At 41.9% G+C, this 14,743-nt stretch overlaps 1 protein-coding gene across 17 annotated transcripts in view; it reads right to left on the bottom strand.

Annotated features, from left to right (window-relative positions):
* Positions 1–14,743, bottom strand: part of CACNA1C (calcium voltage-gated channel subunit alpha1 C) — a 479,128-nt gene that overhangs the window by 433,624 nt on the left and 30,761 nt on the right. Inside the window, exon 1 of one of the 17 annotated variants that reach the window (XM_048945444.1) lies at positions 781–1,053. The exons of the other annotated variants lie outside the window; for them this stretch is intronic. Within the exon in view, the coding sequence (XP_048801401.1) occupies positions 781–829 (49 nt within the window). The 5' untranslated portion in view covers positions 830–1,053. Of the gene's footprint in view, positions 1–780; positions 1,054–14,743 lie in introns of those variants that run through there. 17 annotated transcript variants of the gene reach the window in all.

Here is a 14,743-nt window from a genome sequence, read left to right as displayed (position 1 = left end):
CAATGGCTCTGCTGCTCCGCAATAGCGACGTGCGTGTGCGGGAGGGGAGGGGAAGGGAGGGGTGGCCGCATGCAGGTAACGGAGAGCAGGAACTTCGGGAAAGCGGAGCCAGGTGGGGCGGGGGAGGCTCCCGGAGTTGGGACAAACAAAGTTGTGCCCTGGGGACGGCCGACACCGCCGGGCAGCGTGGCTCGGGTCGGTGCCCACAGTGCGGGCGATGCTCGGAGGAGACGGGAGGGAGAAACGCTGCCTGAAGTAAAGCTCAACTTTAATTGAAATGCAGGCGCTCCTCGCCGTCTCCATTCTCCCGGGACGTGCGCGTGTAAATAGATGATTCTCCTTCCCCTCCCCTCGCGCGTGAGAGACGAGAAGGGAAGGGCTCCTCTCCCGGTGCCCGAGGAAGCCGTGCCCAGCCGGGGCGCGGAGGGCCGGGGAGGCACTAAGCGGCACGGCCGCCCGCCCCTCAACGCGCCGATGTCCCCGTGCCATGGGGCAGCCCCGTGCCTCCGGCCGCACTGCACGGCCCCCTCCCCTCCGAGCCCCTCTCCTTCGGAACAAGACGACGGCGACTCACGGCAACTTTTCCTCTCCCGCGGCCTCGCGACACACCCAGCCCCGGGGGCGCGGGGGGCTCCCGCAACGCCCCCGCCCGGGGTGTCCGCCTGCCCCGCGGGGACGCGATGCCGGGGCCGTCCCCTCCTGCCCCCGCGGAGCCGAGCGCGGACAAAGGCTGCGGGAGAGAATGGTCGCCGGCTCCTCCGGGGCGAAGCTCGAGCTTACCTTGATGGTTTTCCTCGGGAATGTACATCCTCTTGTTTTCATTGACCATTTAAAACGAGTCCAGGTTAATCCCTCCGCAAATCGGCTCGGTAAAATTCGAGGAAGAGTGGAGCTGCAGAATTTCCCCTTTGATTATTACCTGATTCCCATTATTGCATCAAACACCAAAAACTGATCCTTTCCACTACTGCCTCCTTTAGTGAAATTGCAATGCATCCTCAGTACATCCGGGCCCCTTCCAAGAATTTAGCACAGCACCTCTGGCTGTTAAACCATAAAAAAGAACGAGAAGGGGGGAAACGCGAGAGAGGGCGAAAAAAAAAAAAAGAAAAAAAAAAAAAAGAATAAGGAAGAACGGCGAAAAGCAAAAGCATCCAGGGCAAACCACGGAGGGTTAAACGTCTCTTTAAAATCCACCAACTACAAAAGCAAGAAAAGGAGGAGGAAAAAAAAAAAAAAAAAAAAAAAAAAAGAGATGTTCAAACGCTTCTGCTCCTCCTCTTCAAAGCCATTCGGAGCGCGTTGTGCTGGCAGGGAGCTGTTTCTGCAGAGGAAGAGAGCCCAGTCCCAGCCCCTCACTCCCTCCCCTCCCTCAGTGCTCGCTCCCCGCTGCCGCCTCTCTCCGCCGCCACGGCCGCACTGAACGCTTCCAGATGTTCCAGCTGCGGCGGCGGCGCGCAGCCCCCCGCGCACAGCTCTGCCAGCCGCCGGGCTGGCCGCTCGCTCGCTCGCAAAGTTTAACGCGCTCCGTGCCGTCACCGCGCCCGCCGGAGCCTCGCCACAGACATGACGTCAAGGAGAGGCGAGCCGGAGCCGGCCGCCTCGACAAGTGGGGGACAGCGGGGAGACGAGAGGGGCCGGGGGTGGGTGGACGGCCGGGCGATGCCTCCGGCCCCGCTCCGATCCGCGGCTTCGGCCCTGCGGTTCCGCACGGAGCGCGGCCGTGAGCGGAATGGCGAGGAGCGGGGCGGGCGGCGGCGCTCGGCGGGGGCTGCGGTGGCCCCGAACCGCGGCGGGGGAGGAGGAGGAGAAGGAGGAGGTGGTGGAGGAGGAGGAGGAGGAGGGAGCCGGGCTCGGTTGCGCGGCCGGGAGGATGCACAGATGTTTAAACAGATTAATCGAGCTCGGATTTGCCAAATCCTCGGTGGAAACGCGAAAGTGCTCCGTCGGTATCCCACCGCTCGCCTTAATTATCCCTGTCATTTGGCCCGCTCTAATTGAAGCCTCCGCAGAGAGCAAAAATGACTTCTTTCGAACGAAACGCGAACTGAATGCATCCCGTGTACCGCGGAGCCGGGTTCCCCGAGCTGCCATGTTCAACGGACTTAGACAATACAAACTGCCACAGCCCGAGAAGCCGACCCGGCCCGGCCGAGTGCCGAGTGGGGATGGATACCCAGCGCACCGCCGCCCCGTGCTGCCCGTGGCCCGGAGCTTCCATCGGACAGCCGGTGTGCAGTGCTTCGACAGTGGTTCTTCCCCTTCCTGTCCAGTGGTTTTCCATTCAAACTAGGAGAAGAGCGTTTCTATTCGAAATACTTTATAGTTGCTAATACCTCCACAAATGAATTTAGAAGGAACTCAGTGCCTTCCCTGCACGTGGATTCCAATGGGATTTATCAGCTATCTGTCTCCTTTTGAAGCCTTTTCCCCACCACTTTCAGATCTCTTGGATGAAACTCCAAATACAGTAGAAAACGGCAACACCTAACAGCTTGAGCCAAAGCATCAACAAAACACATCCGCTTGGAACTACAAGGGAAACTGGAATAGATGCAAAGCGCTTACCAAAGACTGGATGCAGCCAAAGCACTTGTCCTAAAGAAAGGTCATTGAGGTTTCTAATAACTACCAGTCATCCCCACTGCTGCCTTAGATGCTATCCAAAAGGTAATTTGGCAAAACCGTATTGCCGTGGGCAGCACGTAGAAGTGCAGCTTTATTTCTGAGTAAGGAGGAAGAGTTCCTCCGAGCAATTAAAATACTCTGTCCTCTATTGTTGGTTTTTCTCTACTAATGTCACACGCGCTTATTCCATTTAAGTTATGAGATCAAGCGAGATCACATCCAGAGGTTGAATGGCAATATATTAGCTTTCATATTCAATTCTTTCTCCTGTTAAGAAAGAAAAATTTTCCCTTCACCGCTATAAAAGGACAGCAAATCCTTCCCTACCTAAATGTACTGTGTAAATATACATTTCATTTTTCTCCTCGCAATCAGAAATTCTTGCCATTTTGGATGGCGCTAATTCCATTTTCTCAAGCCATGAGTCAACCAAGAGTTGAATGATTCACCCTGGCATGGACATAATCTCTGGGGAAGCAATTAAGTGCACGCTGATCACTCTTGCACAGCAATCAAACACTGGTGGGGCAGCTGCTAATATATATATATATATATATATATATATATATATATATATATATTTGCCCTTCTTGGGTCACATTCTCAGCTAGTGAAGGGTTTATGTACAGCATTAGTTAAACAGCCAACATCCACATAGCCATGCTTTATGCCAGCTCACATCCGCACGCAGCCACATACACAAGCTGTCCCTGCCACCTACAAATCGTTCTCTCCAGTCTTTCTCCCTCTCTCTCTGCCAAGCTCTCCCAATGGGACACAAGTTGGGCCAATTACCAAAAATCAAATGTAGAAAAAAATAGATCAAGAAACAAGAATATTAGCTGCCATTAATTTCTTTGGTATAAATAAAATTGTACTACAGCTCGTGGTTTCTTTATTCAGCATTTCTGATGCAAAGAATTTTCTGTACAGAGAAGTGGAAAGGAACTGATGGTAGGATAAAGCTGGAAAGATCCTGCTAATGAAGGACAGTCAGGTGATGTAACAGTGACCATTGCACATTCCCCTAAAGCACTGCTATGTCAGAGTACACTAAAAAGAAGTACTTTGCAGAAGCAGGTTTGGTAGAGGTGGCATTTGAAGTAAAGGTGCTTCTACGATTTTTCTTCATGTGAGTACTGAAATTCATGTTTAACATTCTCACAGGAGAGAACTCAAGGTTTTACTCTCTGCAGAAAAAGGAAATAGTCAATTGGCTTCATGGTTGTTTCTTCCAATACTTCTCACTTCATTCCACTTTTTCTGAGAAGCAGTGCAGAAGGGACTTTATTAGATTCCAGAGCAGCAGCTTGGAGATTTGTGCAAAGACAACAAAAGGCCTTCCCTGCACAGCCTCTGATCGTGTACATTCTGGGCCAGGACTCCCAGAGTGAAGCATCCAGCCTAAGCAGGTGAGAAGGCTTTTTACTACCTTTGAAGGACCGATGCCCTAAAAACCCTTAAGGCCTTCTGATGGGGGAGAACATTTAGCCTTCTTCAGAGTTTGATCCCCACCCATGCAACCCAAAGATGAGCGTACAAGTGAAATCTTAAAAAAAAAACATGAAGTAATGGTTTGTTTGATACAAAAAGAATTGGGGTGATCTTAGAGCTTGCCTGATATGGCAATCAGCAGATTGAAGGTAAGATGGAGACTGACATGATCAGAGACCAGGGTATCTCACACCAAGCTCAATTTGTGTTCGTTCCTTCCAAACAGATGACCTACGTTGGACAAATTATCCCACAGTCAGCCTTAGGCCAGCTGTAAAGAGGAGATGCTAGTTTTCTAATCCACAGGAATGCTAAGAAGAGAAAAATTGTTCTGCAATCACTCCGAACAATAGTAGAAAGTACCAAGACAGAGATTTCTGAGAAACAGCTATTTAAAGTTACAAAGTGTCAAAAATGATTTGTAGAGTGCGAAATATTAACATGCAACGGTCCATTCTGCACGTAAGGCATTTTCTGTTGTTCTGTGTACAACGTAGTACTCTCCCTCCTATCCAGCCATATATAGAGTAGACTGGGCACAACAGCTTCTTCAACATCCAATATCAGAATCCATGTCCATCTTCAGAAAAGAAATCGCTCAAATAGGTTGTGAAGAACATCTCCTTGATTCAAAAAAGAAGAGTTCCCATCTGCTGACATATAGAGATGGGGCAAGAAATTAAACGGATGAAAAACAGACAAGAAGATATCACAGCTCTGCACTGAATTATTTGCATAACTTATAAAATTATTTGAAAGGCTCTTTTAAGCAGTCTCAGTACTTCTTAAATGATCTAGGGCTCTCATTGGGTCTACTGCATAAATTACTTAGCTATACTATTGCAGTAGGTTGTGCTCGTGGTATTTTGGCAGTTGTGCCTTGTGCTATAAAATAAGATAAATTACTCAAAAGTGGAAAAGAAATGTATTTATCCCCAGAAATAATACTAAGATTCAAAATACAATTGTGAAATCTTTTCAGGGCCAACACAGAGAAACATTGACAGAGATCTTCATTACCTTGCTGCAACTAGTCAGCAGGGACAGGGAGGTGATTCTCCCTCTCTATTCTGCTCTTGTGAGGCCCCATCTGGAGTACTGTGTCCAGGTCTGGAGCCCCAGTACAAGAAAGATAGAAAGCTGTTGGAGAGTGTGTAGAGGAGAGTCACGAAGATCATCAGGGGACTGGAGCACCTCCCATACAAAGACAGGCTGAGGGAGCTGGGCTTGTTCAGCATGGAGAAAAGAAGGCTGCAGGGTGACCTCATTGCAGCCTTTCAATAACTGAAGGGAGCCTACAAACAGGAGGGGAATCAACTCTTTGAAAGGATTGATAACAGCAGGACAAGGGGAAATGGTTTTAAATTGAGGGAGGGAAGATTTAGGTTGGATGTCAGGGGGAAGTTCTTTACAGAGAGAGTGGTGAGGTGCTGGAACAGGCTGCCGAGAGAGGCTGTGGATGCCCCGTCCCTGGAGGTGTTCAAGGCCAGGTTGGATGGGGCCCTGGGCAGCCTGGTCTAGCATTAAATGGGGAGGTTGGTGGCCCTGCCTGTGGCTGGGGGGTTGGAGCTTCATGATCCTTGAGGTCCCTTCCAACCCAAGCCATTCTGTGATTCTGTGATTTTTATCCCACAGATTTAAGGTTTCACACCTCCGCCAACTAATAGAGAAGGCTTCCCATAAGAATCAGCACTTTCTTGCTCTGAAAATTATGGGATATTTTTGTCACCTATATAAATAGATGGGATCTAAATACAGTGCAACCTTTGCATGAAGACTTTGACCTTCCTTTTTTCAAAGGTCAACATGTTAGTAATTCTGTTTTCTATCTGGTGTCTCTTTCCTTTGGAGCATTGAAACCTAAAATGGTTGGTCCTTGGGACAAAAAAGAATCATCATGGATGTATAACATAACATCCTTAACAACTTGTGTCACTTCTGACCACACTGCCTTGATGCTATAGTGGAAATGCTGGGTGTTTCCCAGTGCTGTGTGATAACGCATTTACTGTAAATCAAACACTGATGGTGGCAATTTCTTTTCAAATATCACGACTGCTTTGTTTAGAATCATTCTCAAAGCTGCTTGTGGTTCTTCTCCATATCATCTAGAAATACATCTTCCTCTCCATTTGTCCTTCCTAACCATTACTGATAAAAAATTCATGTTCACAACAATAATGAGCAGAGATTTCAAAAATGTTCTTTATTTGGCAGGTTTGCTTTAGTGGCTTAATTATAACTGGAATAAAAGTAGCTGTTAGTCCTACCTAAAGGTATTCAAACTACTATCAGGAAGCTAGAGATCTCTCAAAAATAACAACTGGCTAAAACACAGGAGACTGATTTTCAAACACAACTTGGAAAACTTAGCCATATTTTTCTGTTGAGATTTCAGTCATTCTCTTTCATACGTATGTTAAAATACCAACAAGCAACTACAAAAACTTAGAATGAAAATGATGAGATTTATCAGGCTAATTATAGAGTCGACTGATGCCTAGAACTGGTAAAGAACAGAAAATATTAGATCTGAAGGGGAAAAAGGAAAGAATGAAAACTGACAAACGCATAGATATGGTTTAGTTGGTGGTAGCAATGGTAATGAGAAGACTAATGGACTAAAGGACTAAATGATCTCACAAGTCATTTCCAACCTTGTGATTCTACAATTCTATGCTTCTATGATAGGAAAGTTGCTATTAATTAGGATAAGCTGTCATTAGACACAGAAGAGGGGTAAGTTAGATGAAATTGAGAACCTTTAAGTAGGTTTTGATTTTCCAGACTGCAGAATCTTCTAGAAAGTAAATGGGATATCTGTAGGTATGTTTTTATTCAAATCATGCAAGCTAGCTCAGTTTTCAACTGTAATCCATACAGATGATTTCAGTGGGTGGTGGCAGTAGTGATTTTTCAACTCCAATTGTAGAAATGAAAGAACTTGCCATTTATCGTTTTAAATAGGTGATTAGTCTTGAATGATTACTGGGTAGCGCTGAACGAATTCATGGACAAATCTGAAGTGTAGCAGCAAACAAATGCTTAAATACATTGAAACAACAAGAAACATTTATCCCAAGTAAAATGTAAATGCAATTGTGCTTCTCAGGCTTGAGGAGAACTTGTGACATTTTTCATGACCCCGTAGGTAAGATTCATTAGGCTGTGGTCATCATGGATGTCTGGCCATAGCACTAATTAGCGCACTAAGTAAGGTTTAAGAACTCATCAGAATTTCAAGACAGAAGTAGTCTCTGTTTCTAACCAAAAGGTCAGTTAGTAACCATGCCACAAAAGCTTAAGAGAAAGTCTTGAACGTAACAAGAACAGCTGCACTGATTCTATTTTGAAATATAAATCACTGGGTCTTCCCTAGATTGGAAAATGTACAGCTAAAAAGGGACCTATCATCAGCAATTCATTATAACTACTACAAATACATTTTTTAAATGTCATCCTAAAATCATCAGTTAAACAAAATAAATGACCTTATAACGTCTACAAGAGTATCCGGAATGAAAAACTAATTTTTAATCCAATCACTCCACATTTTCACACAAAACAAACAAAACATTCAGACTATTGGCAATTATATCTTCAATAATTGCAATTGCTTACGCAACAAAAATGAAAAAGATATTACCATTCTAATCTTCAAACGTTGCTCTACAAAATATTCAGGAATATGTAGGATCATAGAATCACAGACTATCTCGAGTTGGAAGGGACCCATAAGAATCACTGAATTCAACTCCTGGCTTCACACAGCACCACCAAAAAAAGCCTGTAACCAAGTACCACACATAAACTGAGATGTACAGCAAGTTCAAAGGAGGACTTTTTTACAGAGCACTGGATTCTTCAGAGAGTAAATTTATGCAAGCTGTTGAGGAATACTTTACAGTGACTAGAAAGGTTGCAGGATGCTGGCACTTTGACACCATCATGGATCTAATTATTAAACAGTGAAAACTACGCAAAGTCAAAATAAGAAGACAATGCAGAAATTACACTTAGTCAGTAAAATCGATTCTGAGCATAAAAACTATAAACTGAGTGTAAAGAGAATCATAGAATCGCAGAATCATTAAGGTTGGAAAATACCACTAAGATCACCTACTCCAAACCATCACCACCACACCTGCTAAAACTTGTCTCTGAGTTCCACATCCACACAGTTCTCGAACACCTCCAGGGATGGTGTCTCCACCATCCCCCTGGGCAACCTGTGCCACTGCAGCACCACTCTTTCTGAAAAGAAATTCTTCCTAATATCCAACCTGAACCTCCATGAAAGAGGGATGCAGGTGCAGGCTATAACACCAAATTCCTTCTTTTTGTCATTTGAAGATGATTTTTGGATCTTCTGAATCTCCTTTATCAAACATAGAAAATTGTGGACAAACTCACAGAAGATGAGACTTTGGAATTCTGACAGATTTAAGAGGATGTATAATACTAATTTTTAAAAATGGTCTGAGAAGTCATGGTCATATGTATCAAGCTGCAAGGAAAATGATGAAATTAATACATTGGTATAGGCAACTACTGTGCAAGTATTGGCCTTACATACACTGTCAAGCAGTTCATTTTGTACAGTGGGTCTTTCTAGATCATATGTCTACATTTGTTTAGTAAGTGAATCTGATTATAATGCAATCTTTGTGGTGTTCTGGATTTTTTTCACAATTTTTTCTTTCCAGCACGGATAAAATCACAACTCACCCTGCACTCAGCTTCTGTTTCACCTTCAACTCATGTAATCTTAAATCTGCTCTAAACCAATTCTCCCACTGCATCCCGTTAGAATGACTGCTAATTGATTTTAGTTCATTCACAACTCTGCGGTCAATTCAAATGTGCACTAAGTTAAAGGTAACTTCCATACATAGCAATGTTAGATTTCTATCCCAGTTTCCAGAATTGTAATGGTTACAGTCCAGGCTTATCTCAGTACTACCTAAGCCTTGCAATGAAGTACACTAAAGCTTTTATTTTCAAACTGTTCTTGAAAACAAAATTAATTCCAATAGATTGCTCAGAATCTCTTTTATTCCCATAAAAATCATCATCAGAACACCACAAACAAACACTACATAGACCCTAAATGAATTGCTTAAATCATTGACTTTATAACTGTACATTTTACTCTGGTTCCATCTTAACTAACTGTTCTCCTAGGACATCCAGAAACTCATTAGTGGGACTTTATTAAAATGTTACAGAAGTCCTGGAAGTGTATAACAAAGTGTTTCAAAGTGCATCTTGCTGGAAAGATATTAAAAGCATCCTGGAAGGATTCCCAAATACTATATAAATTAAATCCTCCCCAACTCCATTGATTTGGTTTTGTACAGTTTAGTTATTCAAATGGATTTAATTTTAACTTGCTTGTGTGGCTATCACTGTTCACAAACTTCATGAGTGCTGCAGAATATTCCAGATACTTGGATCAACATGTAATGTCTAGTCTCTGAATGGATGTCCTTCAAAGCTTCCTTAGCTCCAGTAGAAATCCAATGGAGCTGAAGCAGAAAAAATAGGTGGAGTGCCAAGCAGCAAAATTGAGAGCATTATTTGATTTGGGAGAAAATACCGTTGGGGAGGTTTTGAATCAACATAGTGCAGGAGAAGTTTGTTATAGTCAGAGTTTCTCCAGAAAAAAATCTGTCATTTCAGAATCTGAGAAAATGTTCTATTGTTGTTTAAACTATCTCTCCAGCATGCAATCAGAAGAGTTTATTTACGTCTTCCCTTTCTTTTCCTCCCATCTTTGCTAGAACATGTAGATGAGCAAAGTGAAACAAATAAACAACTCTTCTCTAAAGTGTTTACTGGCTCAGTAATTCCACATGTTCTGAAGGAAATATTTATATTTCCTCAGTATAAATACTTAAGAGTTCCGTTATTTTATAATGCCATCAGATGTCTGCTCTAGTTTACGAGTTGCTTCTCAAGAACTGCATGACACCAAGAATGACCAAGTTAAGTTCCTAACATAAAACCAACCAAACAAAAATCCTTGAGAAAAATAAATAGTCTTTTTTTTTTTTAATTTTCATAAATAAAAATGAAACTTGAGAATAGAAAGTTCATGCCAGTCATATACACAGCAAGTATACATAATTGCATCATATCCTTGCCTTTACTCCTCCTTCCCACTCTGTGCTCCTCCTCTTTCTGGAGTTTTCTTAAATCAGAATAAATAGTGGTTGCATCTTATATATTTGTAAAGAATTCAGACCTCAATCCTGACTCAGACTTTTGAGCATTAAAGCAGTAATCTGATAAACTATAGAATGCTTACCATGGTAATCTTACTAACTAGGAGGAGGGGAGGGGAGAGGGGAAGGGAGAGAAAGGAATAGAATGTCTGTCTTGATACTGCAAAAGGAATAAGTTGTGAAGAAAATAGTAATTGCTTTTTTCTGCTTTGTTCTCCTGTTGCTTCCTTTTCAGATGTCCTTTATATCTCACGCACATGTGTTTTTATAGGACAGTTTGAGTCTCTTGACTTTAGAAGGACATTAACCAAGTGAAAGCAAGATGACTATTTCAGGCCTAGCTCCTGAATGATGAAATCCCTGGAGAAGTCTCTCTCTCCAGATCCTCTGTTTCTTTCCATAGGCTTCAAGAGCAAGGCAGAACTGGGATCTTTACACCAGACACAAGGGGCAATGGTCATAGAGTAATACACAGTATGGTCCAACTTAGCATTAAGAAATTTTTTTTTACCCTTAGGTCTGCCAGGTACTAGATCAGGTTTCTTAAAGGAGCCATGGCATCTATATGGTTGAACTAGGGGAAACCCTAAGCAAGCTGGTGCCTGGAGGGGAGTTTGGAGTAGGGCTTTCCAATGTCAACTGTTTCTATGAGTGTGAATGGAAAAACTGCCATAATTTAAGGGAGGCACTGCTGGTGTTTGTGTTGTCATAATAAATCTAGAATGTCCATTGATATAGTATGATTCCAAATCAAGAACAAACAAAATAAGGTTCATTCACTTTCAAGTGTACCATGTTCCTTTAGTCTGGAGAGTACTTCTCTTGCATCAAAGAAACAAAGGCTCAAAATCTAACTCAGTTCCATCTGTGTGATAATGCAAATGGCTTGACTGTTCTGCTGTTTAACTGAGTAACTGTTAGACAGAAATAGGTTTTTTTTCCTTTTCAATCTCCTAGGGGAGTCTCTGACTCTTTCAGTTACTGTATCATCTGCTGCCATCTGCAGAAACGCAGCTTGAACTTTGAGGAAGACAGGAAGGTGGTGTTATTCAGCAATCTGAACCACCACTGGTCAGTGCATCCAAATGGAAAAATACGGTTCATGAGATACAGATTGATTCCATCTAAGAGAGTAGAAAATGAATATTTAAATGATATGAGACTATTATGTCCCTCTGATTCCATTTCTTTCCCATCCAAGTGTGTAGTGCTTATGGCAACAGCTACCACGCACAACAGGGGCTGCTGGTTCTCACTGCAGCCTGAGGAAGGAGTCCTTATCAGCACAAGCACAACAGCAAAGCTAGCACACAGCAAATCCACAGTACATGGGATGCACAAAGAATACCTGATTTAATATGATGTGTGACCGTTGTTCTAACATGAATAGGTGTAGGCTTGCACCCAAGGGATGGACTGACAGATTTCACATTCTGAGCTGTATTTAGCTGTACATTACTGTGCTGCTGCTTTGCAGCCTGACTGATGTCTAGAAGTAGAATACACCAATTAGCTGAAGAAAGAAGCTAGAAGGGAAGTTCTGCTCTCAAAAGGAGTGTATAGAAAAAGTGTATAGAAAAACTGCATGGCCTAGTGACCCAAAGACATGCTAGTAAGATCTGACCACAGTCAGAAATGGCTGTGCCTATGCTTACATCTATCTTCCTCTTTTTGCTATTCTAGTGTATCAGATAGCTTCAGTTTACCAGAAATAGATCTACAGAAATAGGTCTATAACCATATATAAACAATTTCATCTGCTCCTACACTTTTAAAAAATCACTTTAAAATCGTGCAGCTATTTTTAATCTAGATTTTTGCAGTCCAACTGGCCTATCATATCAAAACAATGTAGTCATCAAAAGTGTTGCAAAGATAGAGGATCGACCCCACTACAGCAGATGGCATTACTGTCAAAATGGAAGCAGGCTGGTGCTTGAGCCTGATCATTCATGGAAAGCTACACCATGCCCGAACTTTCACATAGGAAGAGCACATGACTTAAACCAGAATCAGAATCCACATTTGTTTCCGTGTCCTTGGGGAATCCGTGTACTTTTCAAGAGAACTAAATATATACATTTTCTCAGACCAACCCTATTTCCAGTGAAGTTGTTGACCCTGACAAGATCTCATACAAAATTCTATGGATGTATGTCAGTTTTACCAAGTTACTCCCAATTTATATTATTATAAATGAGATCAAGAGCATATTTAGTCTTCAGTGGAAGTTAAATCAAACCCATAAAGATACATCTGCACTTCAGCATTAAGCAAAATGGAAGCGATGAATCACAGTCCTGCCCTAAGAGTGACACAGGGGAGTAATCAAATTGAGCTGATGTTCTGGCATAAGTAAGAATATATTCATGATTCCCCAAGTTCTTAGTTTCTCAGTCTTTGAGATGAAGCTCCCACAGTCTGCAATAGCATCAAATCCAGTCACTAATAATATTCACAATATCTTGCATCCAAAAAACTTCAGAGCATACATAAAATCGTTTAAAATCATTTTACCAGTCACAAAGATAGAAATGACATTTGAGTTAAAGCTTCCTTTTGAGTTAACATCATAGGGTACTTTGAAAGATGAAGTGAAAAATACCGTGTGAAGTTATTTAGTTAGTTTAAAAATTGGACCCAAATGTAATTATGAGAACAGGAAATTAGCGCTGTCCTCTAAACTTTACTAAAATGTTCACTGAGATCCATAACACCATAAGTTAAGCTACCAGATGTATGCTACAGTTGAAAGGTAGAATATTAGGCAGCACAGTGAAACCCAGAGCATATGGATATGTTGGCTCATTACTTATTCCAGAAGAAGAATGCAATCCCACTCACTAGCTTTACTATACCTGATATCACCCTAAATCCTACCTTAAATCACATTTGATTAATAACTATAACTAACTCTACTTAGTTTGCAAGAGTAAAATTCCAGTTAATATGGCAAGTAGAGTAAGGAAAAGCTGGAGGACACTAAAGTGGAGAACCAAATTACTGGAGGACACTAAAATGGAGAACCAAATTACAATGCCTATCTAGAAATTTAATTCTTTAAAAGTATTGCAAAGCATGGGCTAATTAATACTTAGACCATCCTTGAAGATAACGAATAGACCTTGTTCCTTACGTTCAGATTCAACAAGACTAAATTGCAGGGATCTTGGAAACTTTGCCTGTAACAAAGCCATACTTACAAGTTTAAGATCACATGTATTTTCAAATAAGTCCAGCGTACCAGTTCAGTTATGTATTAGGAAACAAAAAGATGAGTAGGTGGCAGCCAGTAGCATTCCTATATGCAAACATTCCTCTCTGTATCCATAAATTACCTCTGAGAATAAAAATTTTAAATGGACCCTCACAGAAGAGCATTTCTTCAGTTCTGCAGTAAGGAAAGAAAAAAAAGTTTGTGTGTTTTTTGAACACTTTAAGTTCTACACCATCTTCTGTCTAATGTCTTTTTCTCTTTATACACTCAGTGCTTTAGCATACAGCAAATATTGTCCTCTTGCTTAATAGATCAATCAGCGCAGTCAGAAGTATTAAGTCTTTTGAAGACAAAATGAATGGTAGACTACGGGTAATCAAGAGTAAGGGGTAAAAGGTAAATCATAATTGTATTTCCAATTAATTTTCTGTTTCCTTTCAGTGAACAATACAGGTTATCATTTCATTTCCAGTCTGGTGGAGCAGATGGTATGAAGCAATACAGTTGATATTAATGGTTGCATGCTGCCTTCTCTTGATTAATCAAGAGTGCTGCTTCACATTTTTGTGAGGAGAGAGCTTCAAAGCCAAGGAAATCTGCAATTTTTAAGGAGACATGAAGCAGAAATGTCTCTGTATTCAGATAGGCTGTGGTGTCCATAGTTGATAGATAATGTTTTAGGAAGACTTTTCAGAGTTTTTCTAGAAGAGTTATCATAATATTGAGAATATTTCAAATGTTGAAGAAAGTGGAGCAAAAACTCTCTTCAAAACAAATTCTAATTAGTGTTGGCTTTGTTTGTTTGTTTTTTAATTTGGGGCTGAGGATCTTTGGTCCTCATGCCAAAGGGATGTTACCTTCATCTCTCTAAGTTAGTATTTGGAAAGTCACAGTTTAGCACTTTACAGAAGATGAACATTTTCCTTCATTGAGCTGAAAAGCATCACAGTATGTTATGCTCTTTGTCTGAGCATTAAAAGAGAAATACAGGATACTTTCAAACTCCTCATCTTGATGGGATCAGATAAGATCTTATAATATGGAGCCTTCACACATCTGGATTGCAAAGTAAGGCTGAATGGGGCTTTGGGTAACTGTCTAGTTAGATTGTTTCCTGGTCCGTGGTAGAAGGTTGGAACTAGATGGTCTTTAAGGTCTCTTTCAACACAAATGATTC

This window comes from Lagopus muta, chromosome 1, assembly GCF_023343835.1.
Source record: "Lagopus muta isolate bLagMut1 chromosome 1, bLagMut1 primary, whole genome shotgun sequence".
Lineage (NCBI taxonomy): Eukaryota > Metazoa > Chordata > Aves > Galliformes > Phasianidae > Lagopus > Lagopus muta.
Note: the sequence above shows the minus strand (reverse complement) of the source record. Positions and strands in the feature narration are given on the sequence as shown.